We start from the raw sequence: 26,455 nt of genomic DNA on the forward strand, positions 1-26,455 counted from the left end.
TTCATTCATTCTATTGGTATCACTGGTATTGGTACTAGCATCTTCATTTTTTAACGATACCCAGCTCTATTGAAGATATACAAAGGCCACTTACCAGTTGAAAAAAGTTTCTTATCTATTTGTTAAAGTTTGTCTGTAGTCAGTTTAACCTACGTTTCGGTGATTTAAGCTGTAATTATGCTGTTAAGATGCATGTAAACGTCTCTGCTTGAGTCTCTGCTGGAGTCTCGGCTGGTGACGACAAGACTCCAGGAATTTATGGCGCCCGGCCAAGAAATGGTCCAGCACATAACAATGTGACGTTTTTACTCTTCCGTTTTGCACAGATTAAACAAACAAGATATACTGTGGGAATTAATGAGATTTAGAGGTGCTAGTGGGATGGGTTTATTACCTTTGCACAGAGTCAGGCAAAATGTTTCCCCCTGTTTCCAGTCTTTATGCTAAGCTAATCTAACCAGCTGCTGGATTTAGCTTCATATTTATTGTGCAGACATGAGTGGTATGAATCTTCTCATCTAACTCTGCTAGTAGAAGTAATGTTGCTATGGTTACCTGCAGTTTAGTATACCTACCTCACTGATTCCCTGTTAACCCGACCTGTTAACCAGACCATGCATGCAGCACTTAATGAATCAGACAAAAGAACTTCTAATAGTGTGCTTAGTTTTTAAGTCTAGACATTTGGCCGCAAGTCTCAGAATGCGACGGGTATTTTTTTTTTTTTTTAAGGTGAAGCTAAATTAAGAATCCTTGCTTCAGGCCTGTTAGTTTGACTTGATTAAGTATCTCATCAATACATCCTGCCGGTGAAATAGTGACGGTTAATCACAAGGTTGTCAAGTACTTTTGGAAAATGTGAGTTAAGTTGCACACGTTTATTTTAATGAACTTGTTTAATCAGGCTCATCTTTGGTGCCTTCAGGGCTCAGTCTGTGGAGGAAGACACACAAAGACACACTTATACATGCAGACACACACTCATTGTGTGTTCTGCTTCCTGAGCGTGATACCCGAATACTGTATCCTATTATTTCAATTTAAAGATAGACATCAGGCCACCTCTGCTTTGAATAAACTCATCCCATTATGTCCCCATGATAAATTAATGTCTCTGCTATATTTTGTTTTGCATTTTGCTTTCCCTTTGGCTCATATTATTGAGCACACTACGATCTGCACTCGACATCAGGTTAATATCAAATCCAACAATGCCATGTCGCTGTTCGTGTTTGGCTTTCAGTATTTTGGATGATGTTGCAGAGAACAAACTTTTAAAGATGAGTGTCTTTTCGACAAATGCAGTTCTTATTTCCTCCTCGCTGTCATTTGTCAAGTCACCATTCTGGCAAGAAATACACACGATGACACATGGACACCTGATGAACTAGAAGGGCACTCGGAGACAGCAGACCTCCGCCAAGGCTGTTTCCTTGAGTAAAAAAATAATACGTTTAGCCGCCCTGTGATTTGGATCTGCTCCAAAATGTAAAGGGTTCTTCCCCTTGACTGTATAACCCATAGGTTTCTTAAGAGCTGTTGTAAAGATCGAAGTGGCAGGCTCCGGCCGTCGCCAACTTTGACTCCCGGCTAATCCAAAAATGGGCAAAGAGGTGGATCGTTGGTGGAGCTGAGACAGTCCGGGTAGCAACCTGGGACCGCAACCCACCTGTCAGTCAAAGCGGCCACGCCCTCAATTATACCAAACTTTATGAATGGGGAAATTAGCTACAGAGACCAAAATAGTTTTTTGTATCAGGCTGTAAACATAAAGTTTGTCATTTTAACATGGGGGGGTCTGTGGGGATTGACTCGCTTTTGGAGCCAGCCTCAAGTGGACATTTGAGGAACTGCATTTTTGTGGCACTTCCGCGTTGGCTTCGTTTCTCAGCACCAGAGGTTGCCACTGGGTTCTTCCTTGGCCCATGCTACACTCTTCCACCAAGTTTTATGAATATTGGTTCAGTAGTTTTTCCATAATTCTGCTGACAAACCAGCAAACCGAATCCGTAATAAGGCCGATGGCATGCAAACTGAAAGTTGTGTGAAACTATGGCTTACATACGTAACTATACACTGTCCCTGTTATTCAGTTACACCTGCAGTGTAAGAGTGAAATTAGTCTGCATAAGCAAATAGGATATGCTGGTTATATCTCGTATTAGATTGAGTTATCATGTGGAGATATTATTGGTGAGAATGAAGCCTATGATTAGAACAGTCATCATTTCACACTCTGTACCTGCTAGGATAATATGCTGTGGATTAATTTTTAATAACACGAATCCGTTCCTCATTTTGTGACGGATTCTCTTTAACCTCGCTTGGACCTGAACCTCAGCCAGCTTGTTTGCCACTTTCTCAAAGTAACACCCCAAAAGCTTTGACTCTTTTTAACTGTTCATCTGTAGCTTAACGCACATCTACTGCAGTGTTTACACACTGATAAAGGTTGTGACATGAATCAGGCTGTCTGCCACCCCACCCAGTAATCTCCTATTATTATTTATAGCCTCTGCAATGCTAGACCCCCTGGGAGGATGGAGAGGTTTAAACCATTGTGTAACGGTGTGTGCGCTTTCTTTGTCGCGGGGCATGAAGGATGTGCATGCATCTTTGTGTCTATCTGTGAGTCTGCTTCTATTCTGGCTTGGTTTCATAATATTAGAACTCCACATTAAGACTAACAAACACTAAGAAAGTTAAGAAATCCCCAGAGTAAAATTCTTCTCTATGGCCGACGCTAGATTTTGTATAGTACATCTCGGTCCGGACTGCTGTGTAGAGCAGTCAAATGTTGGTCTGTGCTGTTGTCTGACTCACTATCCTCATGGGTGGGAATGCCTCGTCTCTCAGGGTAGTGGGGGTTAGACACCCTGGGCAAACTAACTGTGTGCATACAGGCAGAACCGAGACACACCCCTCTACACTCCTGAGGAATCCTCATACACACTGCACTCTCTGCTGAGAAAACCTCAATAGAGTGAGTCAAGGAGATGAAGAGAGAGAGTAGAAATCTGGCTTTAATATTACAGATCCATGTGAGGCGTTTTCACCATGTAACGGAGCTCCTTTTTATATCTACTTCCTACTTTTCAAATTTGCCATCATTAAGTCCAGAAACCCATAGGCTATGCTTTCACGCCTGTGAGTTATTCTGCGTCCTGGCCTCAGCTGACAGAAATGAAGTGTTTTGCAGGCATTCTGGGGGCGTTGGAAGTAATGAAATCCCAGAATACTGCCAATAAAAAAGTATTTTTCTCTGAAACGGTGTCACAGTGTTTTCTATTTATTAGCCCGTTCTGTCGTGGAGTGTGATTTATATCCCCAGAGCAATACCAGGAACTGCAGGGACATTATCAGAGATCGATGCATTCGGCTCCATCTGCCGCTATAACTCAGCTGGAAAAGATCTACTGTGTACGAGACGTCGGCAGCGCTGACTGTGAAGATAGAGAGCCGACACCTGAGTGCTTCACATCTCAGGGTTCCCCTGTGTCACTCAAATGTGTGCCATTGAATCAATAGTGGGGTTAGTTTCCATTAGGATGCAGCAACAGGCAATAGAGTGATATACACGTTATTGCTACCATGCTGTTCGGAGGCCCAGACACATAGTCAGGGGGCCTCTTTGCTCGTACTGCAGTTCTTGATCGTCTTGCTGTGCTCTGCTCATTAAGGTAATTCTTCTTACACTATAGTTGTGGCAGATTATGTGAAAGAAACTGCCTTGTAAAATATTTTCTCTCCTGATTTTCTTTCTTTTCCTGACACACAAGCCAGGCTGTTCTCATACACGGTTCGTAGCTATACCTACGAAAAGTAATGCACTGTATATTCGTGTATACGCCACAAAATCAATTTGTATGTAATCCACGTAATTGTGAACCAGGAAGTATAAAGAATGACATATGGCGTTCAGGGAGGATGGGTGGGTCCTTTCACCCAGGACACCTGTGTTTGTAACCCGTGTGATTTATTTGTTACATAACTTATGTACTTAAGTTACACCACTTCCGGAGGTATTTTAACCCAAACCACGATCTTTTCCTAAACCTAACTAAGTAGTTTTGCTACCTAAACCGAACCAAGTTGATCTTTTCCTAAACCTAACTAAGCCGTTTTTGTCACGTACATTCAGTAGTTCAGTTACGCCACTTCTGGTGTTATTTCAACCCAAACCACAACCTCACTAAGTAGATTTGTTGCCTAAACCTAACCAAGTTGTTTCCTGTGAAGATGGAAGTATATTTTGAAAAGACTGGAGTAGAAATGTATGAGGATACTTTGCTCAAGCATTTACTGTATTTTTGAATCATTCTTGTAGACACATACAAATCCCTATACACTGCTGTCTGCTGGTTAGACCTCTGGTCGTGTGACGTGTGCTGTTCCATTGTAATTTTCAGAGCAGAGAAAGGCTCTAGGTCTGCCACTACAATTGCATTTTCTTCGGTGAATCGTGTTGATTTCACTCCTCTGCACAATAGATCAATTAGCACATCCTGCCCTTCTTGTGTGGCTGTTTTAAAAAAGAGTGGTCCCCCTAATTAGAAGCTCTTCTTGTCAAATGTAATTTGGGAGCTGTGAGCGTTGATGAGGTGCTTCGAGACCGTCTGCCTCATGAGTTCTGATTGTCTGACTTTACAATTGCAGGTTGTGGGTCTAATTTCAGCCTCAAGACACTGTCTCGAGGATGACGTTTTCTGAGATCAGCCTTTTGTTGTGTTTTGCAGATGCACAACGCTGCAGAAAGCAACACATGCATTTCTTTCCGTCTACATACCCTCATTAGCTCACTCTCATTTTTTCTCTCCTTCGTCCTCCCCCGTATTAAACCTTGTCATTTATCCAAGAGTAGACTGGTGTTTGCCTGCTCTTACAGCACCGTTGCCTTGAGCCCCTGATTATCTCAGTGATACTTGAAAACTGGCTGCCACTGAAACTGTTCCTAAGCCGACACAAGCTGACTAATTAGATGAGCAGATAAACGAGAAAGCCCTAGCTGACGTCCTGCTGCTTATATCTCTCCCGCCCCAGCACTTTATCAATAGTAACTCCACGCCAAAAGTGAACATGGTACCTCAGAGGAGTGTGATTCTAAATTAAAACGGACTGCTAAAGCACAAGAAAAGCCCATTCCAGCATTATTACCCTGCGCTCAAATACATTAACTCTTCTAGGGTTTTGGAAAAGGAAATAGTGTAGTTATAATACAGGAATATGGTATAAATCATGCAGTATGCAGTGTATCATTTTAAGTGCTCCTGCAGGAATTTCATGGAATGACCAGACCACGATTTTGAAATATTTTTTTTTAATGCCAGAATAGATATATTTGCTTCATTTGAGTCTTTTCAGAGGTAGAAGGAAGTTACCGCTTTTATTGTTTTAGTCTGAGTAATGTGACGTCATTTCTGTTCCGTATCCGTCAACCAAAACAAACCACAGCCGGCCACAACGAGGAAGTACAAAACAATGGAGGCTCCGCGTGGATACGACCTGCACCTTCACATTTTAAATCCAAAGTGGTAAACAATACACATCCAGTAAAGTATGGAAACACTTTGGGTTTCACACATTAACAGGAAAAGCAGAGCTAGACATCACGGCTAAAGCTGCATGCTAACTCTGTCATGGACAGGAAACGCTATCCTATTGCAGTGAAATCACAGTCAAATCCCCCGTGAAAATGACCCGTGTCAAAATCGAACACCATTAAAAACGGTCTCCTCGCCCTCCACCCACAGCAGTTAAAATGTTAGCTGCAGGGTGCGTTCTCACCAGTCAATGTCGTATTGATGTCTCAATTTTGGCCTTTATGGCAAAATCCTTGAATGGTTTAGAAAATGAATTTTTCAGCGCAACCTTAACACCATCTTTCTCTGGCACACTGATGCGTCTTCAGGATACAGAGATGTCCCTCTGTGTCACTGTGTTAAGGTGTCCCCCATTATGGAAGCGTTAAAATGTCAGTGCACAGCAGTGAATTATTGAAGGGGATGAAAATTGATCCCTTTTTTATCATCCAGGCAAGGGAGTTCTTCACATTTAATGGATGAAATAAAAACACAGTGACACTTTGTCTTCGCATACATGTTTATGTGTTGCTGTGAGGGCTGTTTTTGTTGCGAGAAAATGTCAAGTTGACTCCTCCAGGATTTGACAAAAGCTTCTTTTAGGACCTGGTTTGAGAGGTGTTTAAAAGCCAGTCGGCCATGAAAGTGCAAAGCAAATGGTTATACAAACGTTGTGCTCTCTCTAACAGCATGTAGTGTCGTGCACAGTGCACAAATTGATTCCCCAACAGTAAATGAAATCAGAAGTGTGTTTGTAGGAGTCTGTATGCAGAAGACGGTCTGCCCGAATTACAAAGCTGTTAAGTTTTTGCTTAGTTGTTGTGCTTTTCACAATCTCAAGGGTATATTTTTTTCTCCAAAAACTGCAGCAGAAGTGGCTTTTGGTCAATGAACACATTGTTTTACTGCTAATGGAGATGTCACTTCTTGCCTCCCGGGGGTGTGCTTTCCTTGTCCTGCAGAGAGTTAACTGGCTGTGTTTTGGATTAGCCCTGCCTTTTTGTAATCCCATTAAGACTCTACCCTATCAGTAACTTCAAATCTCAGCTCGCTTGCATGTTTGCTGATTATAGACTGAATATATTCACTGTTCACTCCAATGTAATTTAGAACTAAAAGTTACAGTTTTCAATTTATGCAAAACATCACGTACACCCATCTGTATAGGCTTATTTGTCCTTTTAATTGGCTACAAATACTCCACATTTTACCACAGCAGTTTCCCAAGGGAACCACAACAAGACTCTGAAGGGAGAAAGCTTAGACTTATAAGGTAAAACATACCAGGATTGAATGATATAATCAAAAATGCAAGCAAGTATAATGTATCTGCTAGTGAATAATGGGTTATAAGTGTGTGACGGGTTCTTTTTCATAGATAAGCTCCATAGGAAGTAAACACCGTGTATGGGCCTTGTGATGAGAACGTTGTGCAGTGTCTGACTGCATTTGTAAGATTTGCCAGCTGTGTTACAGTAGCTGCTGCACAAATAAGACCAAGTTAGTTTGCAGGATTTTGCAGCATGACATCATCCACATCTCACAATGGGTGGCAATCAAGAATGAGTCGTGCAATAGACTCAACTATGAACCAAGATCTCCTGTCGGAGGTCAATAGTGTCATTGTTTTTTTTAATGTTTTACAATATTCTCAGTCTATTCAAATATCAAATGATCAATAACTTTGGACAAAACAAAAATACCTTTGTGCTTGGCTTATGTAAGACCTTTATGTGTGCGCTGTGGAAAAGCTGCCTAAATAAAAGCCAGCTGCGTCTCCCCTCGTGCTTGCCTGGAGCTTGAAACAGGAAGCTGGGCCCATCCCTCTGAGCCTGCTGGGAGGAGGGCCACAGGGTTGGTATGAGATCCTCCTCCGGAGAAACACTGCAGCAGCGTGTGCTTAACAAAACAGCCTTTCATCTGTCAGAAACACGAGTCATATGAACTTTTTCAAGTTTGAAAATTAAGGATTTGCTATTCCAAGCTGGCACTGACTGGCTGGTCTGGTTGTATAAATCATAATGGATTAATGTGTGTGTGTGTGTGTGTGTGTGTGTGTGTGTATTAATGGTGTAAGAGGCTCGTATCGTCACGGTTCATGTGGTACAGTAGGGCTCCGGATCAAGATGAGGTCATCCTCTTACAGAGGGTGTTAGGAGTTCACCAGTTTCCTTGACATGTAGTAAGTTATCTTCTCCTGAATGAATGAAGGAAGGAAGAAAGGTCTGGAGTTATTATCTGGATCCATTAGGTACTTCATTTCTTTCTTACTTTTTTTTTTTAATCAGAAAAAGACCCAGCGGAAAAATAGACTAGATTTTGAGACTAACATAATATATTTATTGCTGTCGGTAAATGACTTTGTCACTCCCATGGAAGAGGTGCCGGTTGCGTGGATTATTTGATGCAGTATGATGTTGCAAACAGTTAGGCTGTTCTCATACACTGTTCATAGCTATACCTATGCAAAGCAATGCACTGTCATTCACACATATATCCCACGTTTGTAAGTAATCCACGTAATTGGGAACCAGGAAGTATAAACAGTGACAAACGCAGCGTAGGAAGGAGGTAAGTTTCATATACAGTTTATATGGGCGACCCATTCACATGTATTGCTCCCATTCATCAGACTGTTGGAAAGTCTCCTGGAATGGTGTCTTTTTATACTTTAATATATATACTGGAAACTCTGTCATGGCAACCATCAGCCTGGGTTAGCATATTAACACTTACTGTATGTTGCTGGATTGTACAAAGCTGGAAAAGAACAACCACGGTGTTGCTGCTCATGGACATATGGACGGTACCACCGGCACTCCAGGCTCTTCTCAGCAGTTTAACAAGAAGTTATAAACTGGAACACAACGATAATAACTTCAGGACTGATTGGCAAATACACAGTAACTTTGTTCCAGTTTTACAGTCACATTCTTTCAGGGCTTACCAATTGGATACCTTTGCTGGCAAAGCTGCCCTGCTTCACTATTATTGTCTCTCTTTGTCAAAGCCAGGTAGGACCGTCTCCCTCCATCGTCAGTGTTGTGACGGCCTGGCAACGCTGTGCTGTTACGCAGCCGTCCCTGAAATGTTGGATATGCTGTAAAGGGATTCAGCTTTTTTAGTCTCAATGAATTATCAATTAATATCATTGGCATTCCAGCAAACATTTCCGTCTTTGTTGTGGAGTCCAGGACTGTTTTCCATCTCTTCTGTTTCTGTCTCTGCATGACTGAGTTGCGGCATCACACAGTGTCCTCAGGGATGTTCACTGTACACAGTGTCCACAGCCACAGAAGCTGAAGTGGTTGGGGAGACGCAGTGTGAGAGCTGGCAAAAAGCCAGGTCAGGTTAATCCACTGATGTGCTTTGACTGGAAGTGTTGAGTCGTTAGAAGAGAACAGCCTCGTCCATCCAGAGTCCTCCACACGGGCTAACTAGAGATTTGACTCCGGTTCACCGAGCCGTCCTCATGGGAGAACAAGTGTTCACACCCAGTGGGCTTGTGTCCTTTTCAAGAACCTGTTCACACTACAGAACAGATCAGTGCTGACTGCTCAGCGGGAGTTCCGCCACTTTGTTCCCCACAGTGGTTGGGATGGTCCACACGGGTTTATAATCTGCTTTAAAATCATCCAGAGAGACTTTGACCTCTGCCTGTTGGATGGAAATGTATGCATGGTTTTGTTTTAAATGTCATGACCATGACATGTATTGACTGCTAAGGCCTTACATGGTGAGGAAAATAACCATTTGTCCATCGTAGTATTGATCGTGCATACCATCTAGTCTCATGTGTGCTTAATGAGTCAAGCGATTTCTCATTCTCGTATCCATCAATGCTCACACCTGTTAAACCTGTCTTTCTCTGTGTTTAGATGTAAATGTAAGTGCTTGACCAAGCATCGCACGCAAACAGAGCAGGAACTGAAGAAAGATCAGTGATGGTATAGTCCACCAGGACCAGCCAGCCTCTGGGGTTGTTTTGAGGACACATGAGCTATCTGCCTTTAATGCCAGAGAAGAAGAAGAGCTATAGAGGCTGCAACCCTGAACATTCATGTTATCCCTGCAGTAAGATGTTCCCGTGGGTGTGCAGGCGGATTCTACAATGTTGTGTGCAGCAGTTTTAGTCTTCCAGCTCATTTGTTCACTCTTCATTTTAAAGGCTGCTGGCCATAGTTTTTGCCATAGTTTAATGTTTTACAGTTGTATTTATATTTTAGAGGAAATGAAAACAACAACCTCTGTTAGATATATATATTTCTATGTACCTACACACTTGCAATTTGTGTGTATTTGGTTGTTTTGTTTTGTCCGAAAAGATCTTCATTATCTGTTAATTTGCTTCTTGGAGAAGCCACTAGCGGCTATAGAGGAACATACATTATACAGCCCAAATCACCCCGGCTCTTCAAATCAAGCCAGCGTGTGAAAAAAGGCTTTCTTTACCTCAAAGGAGTCAGCCAGGCATTTATCAAGGACCGGTTAGCAGAGATCAGCAGCATCTTGAGCAGAATCCTAAGTATGTTTTTCACTCAGACTGACACACACACACATGCACACCTAAACGAGTCACCATTACGCCATTCAGCATGCAAAACATCCCGCTGCATCCAAACCCATCTGTGTTCTCGGTAAGGATCACTAAGTTCAATCAGCAGGATGGATAATGAATAAATGACCTGCCTGGTAATTGCCGGCAATGATTGGATTCTTTCTATCCCAATTGAGCAATGTCCTAAATGATCATCGACCACATTAATGATCAATCTATCAGTCAAAGCATATCAAATATAAACTGCATGCTTTTTTTTTTCTAAATGACAGCTGTGTTTAAAGAGGACCTTTTGTGCTTATTTTCAGGTTGTAACATGTTTACATGCTTTAATCTTCAAAAAACACTTTACTTTTCTCACACCGGCTGTGTTACAGAAACTCTTTTCACCGTCTAAAGTTTGAGCTTTATTGGTCAACCGAGCCAAACTCTTCGGACTCCACTCCAGCTCCGCTCTAACTAGCTTTGTTTGAGGGCATGCCAAAGTAGCCACTAGGCAGGTATTATGCAAATGTGTTACTTGATGACATCACTACGTTACGAAAGAAAAGGCGGGACTTCAACAAGGCGTTTCAGGCAGTTCAGGAGCAGTGTTTCTGTGGGGGAGAGTAACTCCCTTTGGCGTGGACTTTCGGCTTTGTAACTTTGCAGACCATTTATATGCACAAAGAAACTGTATAACACACTAAAGAAAAGAGAAAAAGCACAAAAGCATATTAGGTCCTCTTTAAACTATTGACATGGGCAATTTCAATTTGACATTCAATGTAATAGTTCTGCTCCTGCGCAGGCACTTAGAGTAATTTCTTACCCATTCATGTAACGACATAAAGGGCCGTAGCCTACAAACACTCATTATCAAGTAGTAAAAAATAGACACAGACACACTTTAAGCCTTATTGTCTTGTCATTGCATCAGGATCAGTCTTCTAAGTGCAACACTTATTCCAACTGTATTGGAATTGCTCATTCTGGACACTGAAAACATTAATACAGATAGAAAGAATGTTCCTTGAACAAATATTGCACAAATAGCACCAGCTTTGGGCTTTGTTAGTTAAAGGATCAATATGTAATATATTCACGCTAATAAATCATAAATAACTGTGATATATCATCAGAGATTAAGGAAACATGCTGAATTGAAATACTGGCTTCTCTGACTACAATGCTACAGCCAGTATGTTCTCCTTTGAAACCACTTCTGTCCGGAACATCTGTTTTTGTGTTGGCCGGTGTGATCCCGTCCATGGCCCATTTCGACACCCCATTGCCTCATATGAAACAAATTGTCATGCAAACACAGCCTTCTGCCGCCATGGAAACAAGAAAATTCACTGGATCAACAGAGATAACATTAACGTTAGATTCTACCCGACCTGAAAAGCCTCGGCACATCTCTCTGTGGTCCGTGTGCAGCTGGGTTATCAAGGCAGAGAGTATTTGAGACACACAGCTGGTGAAGTGATTCCGACTACTGCTGCTGGCCAGAGGCTAACGCAGTCATGTCCAGAAGGTAACCCTAAAATTGTGAAAATGTGCGCTCAAACCGGAGGAGCGGACGGGCCACAGCTGCAATGTTTTGAATTTGGACTGCTTTTAAACGCGAGCTGTCAGTCCTACATATTGTTCTTTTAATATTCATAAATTAGATTATTAACAGATTAACCATTAACGTCCCTAGTTTTATTGTATGTCTATATCTGTTATTATATTAGTGTTCCTGTTTTTCAAGGTTGTGTACATTTTACAGTTGTGAAGCCCTATGTAACTACTTTTAATTTTTTAAACCGATTTTCTTTATTTAGTTCCATCATAAATGATGAATGGTGTGCTCACAAGTGCTAGCTGTTGACCTTTTTTTTCAGACGTTATCCCACCACCATTATTCCCATAGCCTCTGCCATGTTAGGCCCCAGTTTGAAAATGATTAATGTGCGCAGGCAGAGCCCCATTCCCCCTCAGAGCTGCCCCTTTACAGCTGCTGTACCTCTGACTCGCTGCCAGACTGTTTCTGTCCTACCTGTCGCACAGAAGTCTGCCATTACGGCTGATTCTAATTGGTATACCTGCAAGGGTTCCCCTTGAGTGCCCATTGTGTAATTTGCGCAGACAGCAATCCACATCCTTCCATTACGTGCCATGCCTCTTGACCGCTCTCCCCCACAAGTAGCCATTATGTGTGCAGTCAGTGTGCACAAGTCTCCTTCTCACTATCCGCCAATTACCAGCAAAGGAACCGCGTATGCATTTTCTTCATCACTTGTACAATCAGCAATCCATATTTCTTGAGCTGAGCATTGATTTATTTAAAGCCCCATAGTCGTCACTGTAATCAGGACCTTTTCATAACAGATGGAACATAATTGCTATTTTGAATACGGAAACATGACCGGCGTAGTTTCTCTCTAACAGCTGGACTGGATCAGGGTTCGAAATCTTATCCGGTAATGGGTCGATGCCAGGTGGAGACGTTTATTTAGGAGCTTTGTGCAAGAATTAAATATGATGAGCTTGATTGTCATTGGATCTTGTATATAAATGTTTCAAAAGAGCATGGGGAATTAATGTGTGGGGGAGGAAGTCAAGTCATGTAAACAAGCATTACTGTAGTCAGACTAAAGTCTTTATGACAACTTGGATACAGCAGTGCATGCACAACTATTGAACATTTCCCACACAGTCTTTAACTCAATCTGTCCAAGGTCACAGCCCACAAGCTGCGTCAGTGTTTTAAGATACATATACAGTGTTAAAGAGGTGCAGTTGAAAGGGAGCCGAGTTGCTTTTGTACACGTTGCGAATTAACTTTTTCCTCTTAGACCTTGGTTACATAAATGCCTGTCTGGAAATCGCAAAGTGCAGTTTATAGGAAAGGAAAAGAGGAAAGGAGATCAGCCTCAGCCGCCCTCATAGCAAACACATTCAACTCTGTGCCAGAATTCTCTTATAACGGTTTGATGGGAATATTTAATATTTAATAAGTGTTTATGGGCAAAGAATATCTGCAATGGTGTCCAAAGACCGAGCAGCGCCCGAATGACTCCCAGTTGGGGTGTTTGAGCTCAGTTTCATTGCACAGTGAATATGAGCGGCATGATTGCAGAATGCAGCTAAAGCCCCATTTCACTGAGTACTGAAGGTATGAAGCAGAATATGATTGGATTGGACATTGCTAGAAATTCTCCCAGGGCAAAACATGTCATGACTAAATGACTAGTTAAGATGGATTCTTTCAATTATATTTCTGCCGAAAACGGTGAATATTTCTGTGAATCCACATCTTCCACTGCCCCGTTTTCAGTGTCTACAAGCAGACGAAACAAAGATCACATCGTTAGATAATAACGCTAACCGTAAACCATCTGACTTATGAGTCATATTAATAAAGACACGGTCATTACTCAGTTAAATGGCCTGATTCTGTGTATATTTTCATGTGTGTCTACAAGTCTGGCCTCCAGTCAGTGTGAGTCCAGCAGCTTTGGGGCTTTTTGTTTATTTTCGTTGGAAGAGAGAAGTTCACGTTTAGAAATTATGAATGTTTTCGGGTGCTATTAAAGGTTTTGTTTATGTGTAATACAGGACGCTTTTTCAGCTCCTGTCATCTTGATGTTAACATTTTCAGTGATATATGAATTAGGGCTGTCAAAGTTAACGTGTTATCGCTAATTCAAATTAGGCAAAACAAATTAGTTTTAATTAATTTCTTTAACGCATTAACATAACTTGGAATTGTTAAGTTGTTTCGGGATCAGTTTTAAAGCTAGAGTGAAGATACTGGTATCATATGAAACTAGAAAAGGACTACATTGTTACCAACCATGTCATACTAGCTTGTCGAGAAGGACGCTAAATAACTCTTCAAACTTACGCTAAATTTTGGCGATGAAAATCTGGCATGGCCATTTTCAAAGGGGTCCTTTGACCTCTGACCTCAAGATATGTGAATGTAAATGGGTTCTATGGGTACCCACGAGTCTCCCCTTTACAGACATGCCCACTTTATGATAATCACATACAGTTTGGGGCAAGTCATAGTCAAGTCAGCACACTGACACACTGACAGCTGTTGTTGCCTGTTGGGCTGCAGTTTGCCATATCATGATTGGAGCATATTATTTTAATGCTAAATGCAGTACTTGCGAGGGTTTCTGGACAATATCTGTCAATGTTTTGTGTTGTTAATTGATTTCCAATAAGAAATATATACATACATTTGCATAAAGCAGCATATTTTCCCACGCCCATGTTGATAAGAGTATTAAATACTTGACAAATCTCCCTTTAAGGTACATTTTGAACAGATAAAAAATGTAAAATCTATTGACAGCCCTAATATGAATGTAATAATTGTCATTTATACACAGACAAAAATACTGATTGGACCTCCTCCTCATGGAGCATAAAATAAACTTTTGTATGTCTTCATGCTCAGTGAGAGTACTTACTGTTGCTTATCTTTCTCAGACCAATGAGAGCCACTCCATTCGGTTTCCTGCCCAAGGCTTCAATTCTTGCTCTAAGATAGATTCCTTAATTTCTTTCAATAACCTCATAATGGCTCGTTTCCTTGGAAACTACCCTTGCTTTGTCCCAGCATGTCCATGTCTCTCTTAACATTTAGTTAGTGTTGCATGAAGGGGATTTAAAGTGCAATGCAAAAGCACTGTGGTGGACCTGACCGTATACCTGTAACTGTTTGTTTCATTAGTAGCAAACAATCTCTTCTGTTCCTCTTCCTTTGTGCACTATAGTATGTGCTGTGCAGGTGTGTGCCTGTTGGTACGATAAACTGTATGTGGGTGATGTGGATGGAGAATCGAAGGCCAGGCTGAACCTTCACCTTCTCCATAAAAGACAGTCTCAGAGAAAACAAAACTAACGGCGCATTAGGGCGAGCCACGTCAACACTCAAAGTTTATGACGAGGACGTTGACCTTACACGGCCGAGTATGAAGTGTAAATATCAGTGGGGAAACTGGGGCAGGTCTTGTGATACTCGAGTTTATAGTACAAGTTGTGGTGTTTAACTTCAACACATGATGAATGAAAGGCAAACACGATACCAGGTTAAATGGTAAATATGTCCAGATAACTTCCACTTCCCTGTAATGCCTTGTGATTCCCAACATCTGCAGCCCGCTAAGTAGAACAAACAAGTGAAGTTTATGGCTGATTATTCAATTATTTACACCCTGCAGTGGCTTTGTCATCCACCCAGTTCGTGTAACAAATTACCAGTGATAAATAACCACCTGATTATAAATATTTCATAAATATGACATGGCCACGTGACGTCTCCTGACTCCACAAAAAAAGAATGCAAGCTACTTTTACTTTACTTTTCAGAGCCTGGAGACTGGATCAGGCTTGACTTAAACATCGCTTTCCGAACTTTGTAAAACAAAATGTAACAAATAAATAGATAAACTTTGACTGAATTGTATTAAAATAATAAATCGTACACCAGCAACTTGGTAAAAAATTAACAGGAATTACAATTCAAGTGTAAATGTTTTTAATGCAGCAACAGATTGGATAAAACTTTTTGACTTTTAGATTTAGTAGTATTTTTAGTTGCTTTTAACTTATGTCAGGAAGTAATTTATCCATAATTTTATTCATCCTATTTTGACGCTTTTAATCGCATGTTTCTTATGTAAATTGTCTTAACGTTGTACTGTGATTGTTTTGCCCTTCGTGTGAAGCACCTTGAGATTTTGCTGTATTTTAAAGTGTCTTATATAAATTAAATTCATTATTATTACTATTATGTAAGTATATAATGTATATTGTACACAAACATAGAATTAAATTGAACTGCCCAATTGTCACCGACAGTGATTTGACTCCGTATCGGCCCGATATCCGATCTGGTATCGGTATCAGTGCATCCCTACTAGCTGATTAATTTACACACCGTGATTTTCAATTAACTTTCAATGTTCTATATCACTCTTTACTCTTTTTTTTGTGTCAGTGTTGTATAACAAGGTTTCTCGTAACCTTTGTGAGTTACAGTTTGTTTCCCCAAGGTAGTTTTCAGTCCTACTGTTTTCACAGTGTTGAAGTATTTACTGTATGACAGGATTGTAAACAATGAGAAAAGGGGAAGAACCCGTCTGTGTACTTAAGCTGCATAACCTGATGTGTAAGTAGCTACGGTACAACCAGTCAGTATCTAATTATACATCCTGGAAACAAGCCAACATTAGACCTCAAAACTCGCCATGTTTGAGTTTCTGTGAAGTGGCCCTTAAGACTAAGTGTTTGTAAATGTTTTGGTTATGATATCTGATAACTGTACAAAGCAAAGCAGAGGATTTCAGGATAAAAATGTTTGATAATGGCTCTGCTTTACTCCAGCGCTGTCTGCCGTTTCATCTTCCTCAGTATTCAAAATAAGAGATTGTCACAAACTCACATTACATGCCGTATACTGTAATTTAATGCCAAAACCAATTTTTTTGTCAGACAAGTTTGCTTTGTCAGCCGAAATGTTGCAGGTATCAAATTATACACCGTGGAGTCTGAGTGTGAGACCATTATTTTGAAGTATCTGACAGTCCTCATGTCGGCACCTAACACAGTGGTACTCAATTATGGTGGTATTCATGCCTAAAGGGAGGGAGGAGTGTATGATTGAGACTCTGAGGAATGGAAGTCACATGTGTTGATCACAGAACAGTGACAGGTGGCTGTGAAGATACCAGCATACAATGTGTAAGATTGCCATATGAAGACTTTATTGTGTTGCGTGCCCCACCTTAACTGAATAACATTATACCGTAGTTATTAGCTTGGTATTTAAAGTAACTTTGGAAAAGCACATCACTCTATTTAATGCACTTATTTGCATGGCAATTGAAACTTGCAGACTCTTAAAGTACAAGGTTTATTGATCTAAACAGATCACTGTAATTAAGTTTTAATGTCATTGAAAGAGACTTGGAGGGGGAGTTTAATCAATGTCCAGTAGCCCTTTTTACTTAAAAGATGGACCTGTTATAGCCAAGTCTAAGCAGGAATAAATCAAAGATCTAAATAATGTCTGCATTCATTTTTCATTTTCTGTTACTTCAGATGATGAATGACCATCCTGTTATGAATTGGCCCGCGGTTCCTCCTGTCACAGTGATGCACAATGTTGTCAACGTTATTATCCGGTCCTTTCAGTTAAGATGATAGTGAATAGAGTCATCATGTGGAAAAAGCTTTATGGGTGGTGTTTATGGTGAGGCAGCCACATCAGTGTCGTTGACCTTTAACATCACTTTATCATCATCACTGCAAATGCTGCTGAAGCCATGGCTGCTGCAGGTGACGGCTTTAGTAACGCTGTTAGTTTTTAGAGTTGGTTTTGCTCATGATTTTCAAATTATATTGGATTTAATTTAAGAGACATGAATGTCTGTACCAAATTCCATGGCAACCCATTTAATAGTTGCTGAGATATTTGAGGCTGGACCAAAGTGGTGGAGCGACCGACATCGCCATCCATAGAGCCATGATGCTGCTAGCAAGGCTAAAAACTGTGGGTGGGAATCAACAGAGGACCCAAGACACGACTCAAGATACGATATTATCACGATACGTAAGTCATGATACGATCTTATTGCGATTTTAAACATTTTGGGATAAGATATATTGCAATATACTGCTATTTATTACCTTTTTTGAACTGGAAATTTTGCTTTATCTAATAAGATACAGTTGTCACTCTGTTCATCTCAGAGTTTTCATTTACATATCTTAAGGTCAGAGGTCAAGGGATCCCTTTGGAAATGGCTATGCCAGTTTTTCCTCGCCACAATTAAGCGTAACGGCATAGCGCTATTAAGCTATGTTAGCTTCCCGACAAGTTAACATGACAATGCCAATGGATTCCTTCGGTATTCTAGTTTCATATGATACCAGTATCTTTACTCTAGCTTTAAGACTGAGCCTGCTTCAACCATCTGAAAGACAGAATAGCGATAGTTTATATTTATATAATAAAAGATCGATACTTGACGTCTATGTATCGATACAATATTGTTTCGATACTATGCTGTATCAATCCCCCCCTACTAAAACCTGTTAATTGTCTTGTCATATCATCTATAACAGTCATGTTGAGGTCTTTTCAGACTTTTCATAGTTGCAGAAAGAAACATTCTGTACATTGGCACATTTTGAAAAATACTTTAAATAGCGCAGTACAGTTTTTGTAAAATGTATCTCCATTTGTAGATAGTAATACAATTCCCCATCTCCCCTGGTGATAACTCTTCCACGCTAACAAGAATAAAATGAATGCTGGCAGAAAAACACTGAAACATTGGAATTCATTTTTGAGATGAAAAGATATTAATTGCAGCCAATTTGGATTAACCTTTGTTTTAATTACTACTCCCCTTATTATGCCCATTATGTCCATATAAACACTCAGTGCCCTGGTTCAAACATCTCCAGGCAGCTGATTGGTTCAGGTTTTAAATTGTGTTTTTTAGAGGGAAGTAGATGTTTACAGTATGGAGGCATACTCGTCACTATGTCTTGCAGTTTGTAATGTAATGTGTGTTTTGGCCAGATAACTGGATCGCCAACAGTGCTCCTATGAATGACAAGATAGGCATGTAAAAATCAAACAGGGAACAAAAACCTTTATCCAAGCCATTTCCATGCACCGTTTTGTCCCGGTGAGATCTTATTGTTCCTGTTTGATGGTTTTTCTCATTCTCCTTTTCATGGGCGTGGAGTTAGTGTTTAGTGACAATGGTGAAAATGGTCCAGGCAGGCATTCAAGTGGAGAAAAAGAACCACGGGGAATAATGAAAGCTTCCCAGTATGGGAAGACTGGCTTTTATCAGCAGAACCAGTGGGCTGCAGGGCCTCTTGATAGTTTGATCTAAAATCCTTCTCTGCTACAATACCTTTGTTTTAGCGAGGTATCTTGGAAATAAATCCCATTTACATACCCAAGAACTGTAGAATTAAATCATTCCGTCTTACTCATCTCCTGCCTGTATTCAGGAAATTGCTCCTATGAACTTGTGACCTGGAAAAGATTTAGAAGAAATTGATTTTCCAGAGAGGGAGTAGTGGGTGTGGGTCTGAGCTATCTTTTAGGAAGAAAAATGATTTCTCAGTCTGTTGTGCTGGAAGGCAACAAGAATTGATTTGGAAACCCTCATTACACTCTTACTTGCTGTTTAATTAATCCTATCCAGAGAGTAAGAGAATTATTAGATTGGTAGGAGGCAGACAAATGTCTCCATTTACCCTAAAAAACCTGTTGGATTTCACTTTTTCACAACCTAGCTGCTTTACTTTCCTCAAAGGTGACTAAGCTGTTGTCAGAGGTAACATCTCACATTCCCGAAATCTCATTTCTTGCAGGATTTAAGAAAATGTCTCAGCGGTGACACCGACACGTACACGACTCTGTGAGCCTTAATTGCTTCTTCTAGATGTAAAAGGTCTGCAAAGTTACAAAGCCCAAAGTCAGTGCCAAAGAGAGTTACACTGCTCCTGAACTGCCTGAAACGCCTTGTTGAAGTCCCGCCTTTTCTTCCGTAACGTGGTGATGTCACCAAGTAACACATTTGCATAATACCTGCCTAGCGCGTAGTTTGGCACGCCCTCAAACAAACTCTAACTCTAACAGAGCGTTTTAGACTGAGGGTGAAAAGAGTTGCTGCAGCACAGCTGGTATGAGAAGAGTAAAGCGTTTTTTTGAACATTAAAGCATGTAAACATGTTCTAGTAGAAACCCCAAATACAAGTATGCACCTGAAAATAAGCATAATAGGTCCTCTTTAATAGATACTGACCACCCTGACCCCTGATGTTCTCAGTCTGCCTTATTTCCGTGCTTTACAAACATCGTAACTCAGTAGCTTTCCTATTGATTTGCTAAGATAAATACGCTTGATTAATAGACTAATCAACACTCGGCACTGTTGAAATATAGAGTACATTGTTCCCTGACGGTAATGCAATTACTGTGAAGCTAGCCTGGTGCCTTATCCTCCTAATAGAGATGTTCCAGTAAGATGGCGTCAGAGGTGATGTATGCGCTGCCCCAGAACTAGACCACTGGGACAACTGGTCACAGGCAGCCGAGCTCTAATGAGAACAGCAGAAGATGACGAGTTTCGACCTCCTTCATATTCGGCCTCCGCCGACCTCCTTCTCTATCACACTCCACCTCTGTATCCACATTTATACCTTCTTCCTCTTTCTTCTCTCTCATACTCTTAAAAAGTATTGATATGGTTGATATAACATGGCGTTTCCTCTTATATCACATACAATCTTTTTCTATAAGCTATTTTGAATATCTGGTAGGCATTTAATGTTAGAAATGTTGAGAGGGAAGTGCTAGTAGTAGAAGAACTTGCAATTTCAATGAGAATTGATTGCTGCTAATGAGCATTGACGGCTAAATGGACAAGGACACCAGCGCTCCATACGGGAGCTCAACTCTTCATCAATAGGAACAAGACAAAAGGTTTGGTATAAGCAGTGCTGGCGTTTGTTGGTGTGAATCGGGGCTACTCACACCACTATAAGCTATTTACTGTAGGAGGAATTATTGAGGTTACTGAGTCAGGGAGATTTATGAGCTGTCTGGTTTGTGGTTTGGCGTGGTTGATCGTACTGACCGATAGCTCCTAAGAGTAATGAGGGGCTAGAAGGGGCTGAGTTGCAGTGGTGTGATATGTCTGTGTGTGGGGGTTGTATTGATTTGCCATCATAAAAGGACATGGGAGTACCAACATGTGGGTTACCTTAACTGTTTATTTTTAAGTATTGTGTATGTACAGATTAGAAATTATAATTTTGTCTGGTTTCCTTACCTGCAATACAGATCTAGTCAAAACTACTGCATATATTTATGTTTAAAAAAAAAAAAAAATCGAATTAACATCATGCCTGTTGGGCTTGAGTTGCCATGTTATGATTTTAACATTTTTTTTTTTTATGGTAAATGCAGTACCTGTGAGGGTTTCTGGACAAATTTGTCATTGTTTTGTTTTTCTAATTGACTTTCAATAATAAATAATAATATTTAATATTTGCATAAAGCAGCATATTTGCCCACTTCCATGTTGATGAGAGTATTAAATACTTGACAAATCTCCCATTTAAGGTACATTTTGAACAGATCAAAAACTGTGCGATTAATTTGCAATTAATCACGACTAACTATGGACAATCATGCGATTAATCACAATTAAATATTTTAATCGATCGACAGCCGTAGTGTGAATATTTACACATGGTGCCAGAGATAAAGAGCATTCATGCTCCAAAGAAAAACACTGTTTGGTTATGTTCAGATACATCTCTTGCAAACCATATTAATCAAATATTCGCGATTACAATATTAAGGTTGATATTCTGACAGCCTTTTTGCAAAACTCAAAAAGGTGAATTTCACCATGTAACTGGTATCTGGAGCGGAAATCCAAACAATACTGTTGGTATTGACCCAAGCCCTGTCTGTGACACTGTTTAACCTGCCACCCACGTAACAAACAACCTTTTACTGGAAAAACTGACATATGCAGTGTACTCTATCTCTATGCTTTGTGGTCTAATTACTCAGTTAATTTCCAGTATTTTGTACAAAAATGCACTGTAACAGATGCATTTCATTTCCATATGTTTTGTCATTTTGTTTCTTGCAGGGCTTGTTGGTGCCGATTCCCCGCTGAACACTGATATTTCTTAGAGCTGTGGGCGAATAAATATTGATTTCTTTGCAGCCTTCTGAACAAAAAGTGATGTGACAGAGTATGTACGCAGAATGCTAACAACACATGACTTTCTGTGCAGCAATGTGGCTGCAAGCAAACAAGCACAACTGCAGTCATATATGTAAGGAAGTATAGTAGTAGTATAGTCAACGAGCTACATTAATGAACATTAAAAGAACAATGCTTCAGCATTAATTTGAACCTGATGACCAGTGACTCAGTATTTAATATAATATACAATATAAAATACGCATGAACCTCCATGTATATGCAGACATGTAAGCTGTGTGTGTGTTATATATATGGCCCAGACTCAACTAATCCTTGGTGATAATGCGCATATTGAGAAGACACAAATGCTTCCCTTTGTGATGACTCATGCACAATACGGTGTCATATGAACATGATTTATGAGCCACATTTCAGTAGAATCTAATAAAGTTTTCAATGCAAAATATGTTCTCAGCGAGTATTACACATATGTGCTGCTAACGGGGTCATATTCATAAATATCTGTCTTTATTCATGATATTAGGGGAGGCAGCTCGGGGACAGATGGTGGATGGGTGTAGAGGGTTTGACTCACTCCAAAACATCAGAAGTAAAAAATAATTACCATAATCTTAACAGCAGCGCTGCCATTACTCAGTTTGTGTTTGCACGTCTAAATCGTGATTTAGATTTTTCCACTGAATGAGGACACATGAACGGGTATTTAACTGGTAGCAATACATAATGCATGAATGGACCAGTAGTTTGGTCCAGGTGATAAAGGTGACAAACAATCTCAGATGATGTTTGATTTCGGTGACACCTTTTTATGCCTCCGCGCCATGGCTGGACGCATTATGTTTTCGGGTCGTCCGTCCGTCCGTCCGCATGTACTTCCGTTCATCCCATTCTTGGGAACGTGATATCTCAGGAACGCTAGGAGGGAATTTCTTCAAATTTGGCACAAACGTCCACTCAAAGATGAACTGATTAGATTTTAGTGGTCAAAGGTTGAAGGTCACTGTGACCTCACAAAACCCATTTTTGCCCATAACTCAAGAATTCATATGCTAATTATGACAATTTCACACTAATGTCTAAAAGGATAAAATGCTGGTGATGACATTTTGGACTGACATGGATGTAAACTACAACTTGACTGGTTGGTGGACGCATACAACCGCGAAGCGGTTATTCTAGTTTATTTACGTCTCACCTGACAATAAGGCTGGGCGATATGGCCAACATCTTCTTTCCCGATATAGGTCATTTCATATCTCGATAACGATATATATCACGATATACAGTAGCAAGTTTTCTGGTAATTCAATAAATAAATAGTCTATATGAAATAACCGCATGGTAAAGCCTATTTGTGTATACTCCTCTGTGAATTAAATACTTGACAAATGAAAAGTATTGAGTATTTTCTGCAAAATTATTAGATATTCTGATTGCTTGTTATTGTCAATTTAGATGACAAATTTGTCTATCACAATATCGCGATATATGATTTCATCACGATACGATTCCATTGAAAGACAATAAATTATCATATTGAATTATTGCCAAGCCCTACCTGACAATCAGTGTTCATTTGGGGGATTCATGTGACTTTTTTTTATTCTCTGTTGATGAATTCTGGTTTTCTGTGAGAGTTTTTTTTCCCTACGTATGTTCATCCACGGTGGCAATCACAGCTCATCTTAAGCACTCAGCTATTAGTGTTTGGGAGGAGCTGTTTAAGAGGGATGCAGTGGGAAGACAAGAGGTGATCTGTAGGTGGATGCATGTACGAGAGCGAGAGAGACAAAGACGCTGCACATCAATTTTCTCCGCTGCTGAAACAGTAGTGAAACTGTAAAAACTGAATATCAAGCAAGGTCTCTGAGAATGCATCACATCACTGATGCAACACAAACCACTTATGGAGTCTACTCAGGGTCACTCAGAGCTAAGTGAAGAATATTGAAAACCACCAATTCAGATGCTTTCATCTCATGCCGCAAGTGTCGGCCTTGAGAACATTGAGGCTCGGGAAAGAAAGGGAGAGGAGCTTCTGTCTATCAGAAGGGAAAAGGAGCAGACATAACACGCATATATAGGCAGATCTGTTGTGAATAAATGAGCTGGACATGCAAAGACAGAACTGTGAGAATAAACAGTTTTTGATATACCAGCCAGCTCACACAATTAGCCCCCTCACCCGGTCTCGTCTTGGTGTCAGACGTTTTTTGAGAGACATTAACAGACGCCTTCCTCCCCTTTGAGTCTGCTGCTTGCTTGGCTGCAGACTACAGTTGCACCCAGTGACCTGGCATGATAATGACACCGTGTGTGCTCTCTGACAGCGTGGAGGTGCAGATGTATTCAAGTGTGTAGGCCTGGATGTGTTCTATGTGGATACATGTTCAGCAATTGTCTCAGTTCGAGGATGTGTTTGTTCTTCATGTGCATGCAAAAGTGTGTGTGTGTGTGTGTGTGTGTGTGTGTGTGTGTGTGTGTGTGTGTGTGTGTGTGTGTGTGGTGACTGCTTTAGCTCCTGTCATGTCAGTGAGGAGGTGGCACTGTACTGTGCAATAAGAGCAGTCAGCCTGCGGGCAGGACTGGCCATCTGGACACATGGGAAAGAGCCTAGCCCAGACATCAGTGTTTTTTTTCAATCCCTCTCACTGTTATCAGTTCTCTTTCTCTTTTTGCTATCCGTCTACATATCAGTCAACAATGATACACTGTATTTTCACCATCTCACATCTCTTAGTTGTCTGTCTGTCTCCATCTGTCTGTGTATTTCTTTCTCTCCGTCTGAATCCCTCTCTCTCTTAACGGCCTCCTCTCGTCTCTTCTCTTCCCCTGCAGTTTGCTGTTTTGTGGTCCACAAGAGGTGCCATGAATTAGTCACATTCTGCTGCCCAGGGGCAGATAAGGGGCCCGACACAGACGTAAGTAACCAAAGCCCAGCTGTTGCCTCTCACGTGGTTGTCGGCAGAGGAGGTGCCTTTCCTGTCATTACACTGAAGTGCATACGCGGCGTCACCAATATGCAGTCGTGTCAACCGGGCCTGCCTATTTTCTGAACACTCTTGCTCTCTCTCTGACAGCTATAGAGCTGCCGTGTTTGTCTTTGTTGTGTCATGAAGCACTGTAGCAGGGGAAAAGGGAAACTTCCTCTTCCTCTGACAAGCATCACTTTTCAAGTTTCATGTAGATGGTTGACATTATAAAATCAGCCCTCTCTATTGTGATGTGATATTGATAATACAAGCTTAGCATCTTTGTTCCAATAGATCTCAAAAGAAGAGCTTTAATCTTTTGTTCAAAGAAGGCCATGAAAATGTTAACTTCAGTCGACTCATGATTGAATCACAGCAGCAGCAGGTGGCTAATTCAATTCATCCAATGTTAATGTTCCAGTCGAGTCACTGTGATTTAAATATTCCACTTAGTGAGTCACTGTTCCCAACCCCTTAAAAAGAACTATATTTTAGATTATTCTTTCTCTGTAGTAATGCAATCAAAGTAAATATTCTTTCCTCCAAACTAAACATATTTGGAAAACAGGTTTTGACATAATATAATACTGACAGTGACTACAGAGGGGTAGTGGAGTTCATGGTATAACTCTAAATAATTATTCTAATTCATCCAGCAGGACTGAGTTCATAGAATAGCCAGTTGGCAGATTACTGTGCCATTAACAATGACCTGCTCCGGCCCAGAGACAGATGGGAAATGTAGGAGTGCTGGCCAAAGCCAACACACCTGCATCTGTCTTGGCCAGACCAAAAGATACACGCAGTACTAACAGCTGGTTGCTTGCACCTGTCTGAATTAATGTTAACACTAAAAAGTAGTTTAATGTAATAAGAACAACTTTAATAATAGTCCAAATTTACTGAGCACACTGTGGAAATGCTAATTTTGAATTAGTTTAGCTTCTTGATACTATGTAGTTTCATCCAGTTCGAATGTTATCAGCCTGTTAAATGGGTATTATCGGTAGTTATCATCCTCATAGATGTGGGTCAGAAGGGGCCTACTACACCTACTAGTATTTTTTTTCATCAATTTACTACGGCTGTACCATCATGGCCAAATTCATCAATATTGAGATCATGATTATTGATCATGTTCATTCATTGATTTTACATTTTTTTATTGCACGTTCACATTAAAATAAGCACAGCACTGCTTTAACTTCCATGCTGTGCTATATTCCTACCAATGTACAAAGTAGGGATGTACGATTTGGGAAAAAACTGACTTTGCAATATTTTTTTTCCTGCTAAATATATTGTGATGTGAAAAAATGCCGGAATATTCACCCAACCCTTTTGTAGGCTACATTTTAAGTTGTTAAATGCATCACTCTGGTGCACTTTCAGAGCAAAATTAAGAGGCTAGATAAACAATTTTGTGGTCTTGTAAACAATTTAATCATAAATACAGTAGTTGTATAGATATGAATGGGTATGTGTTGTCGACATCGCCGCAGACACGCACTGAGGACAGTTTGAGATTGAATGCCACGCCAGGAGCCACGATCCTCCTCGCAGGGAGAGAGGGCATAGCGAGCA

General features: G+C 40.6%; 1 protein-coding gene across 1 annotated transcript in view; it reads left to right on the forward strand.

Annotated features, from left to right (window-relative positions):
- The window catches only part of prkcaa (protein kinase C, alpha, a), a 188,303-nt gene that overhangs the window by 45,336 nt on the left and 116,512 nt on the right, over positions 1–26,455 (forward strand). Inside the window, exon 3 of the mRNA XM_074630632.1 lies at positions 24,738–24,820. Coding sequence (XP_074486733.1) covers positions 24,738–24,820 — 83 coding nt within the window. The remainder of the gene's footprint in view (positions 1–24,737; positions 24,821–26,455) is intronic.

This window comes from Sebastes fasciatus, chromosome 3, assembly GCF_043250625.1.
Source record: "Sebastes fasciatus isolate fSebFas1 chromosome 3, fSebFas1.pri, whole genome shotgun sequence".
In the NCBI taxonomy this organism is placed as follows: domain Eukaryota; kingdom Metazoa; phylum Chordata; class Actinopteri; order Perciformes; family Sebastidae; genus Sebastes; species Sebastes fasciatus.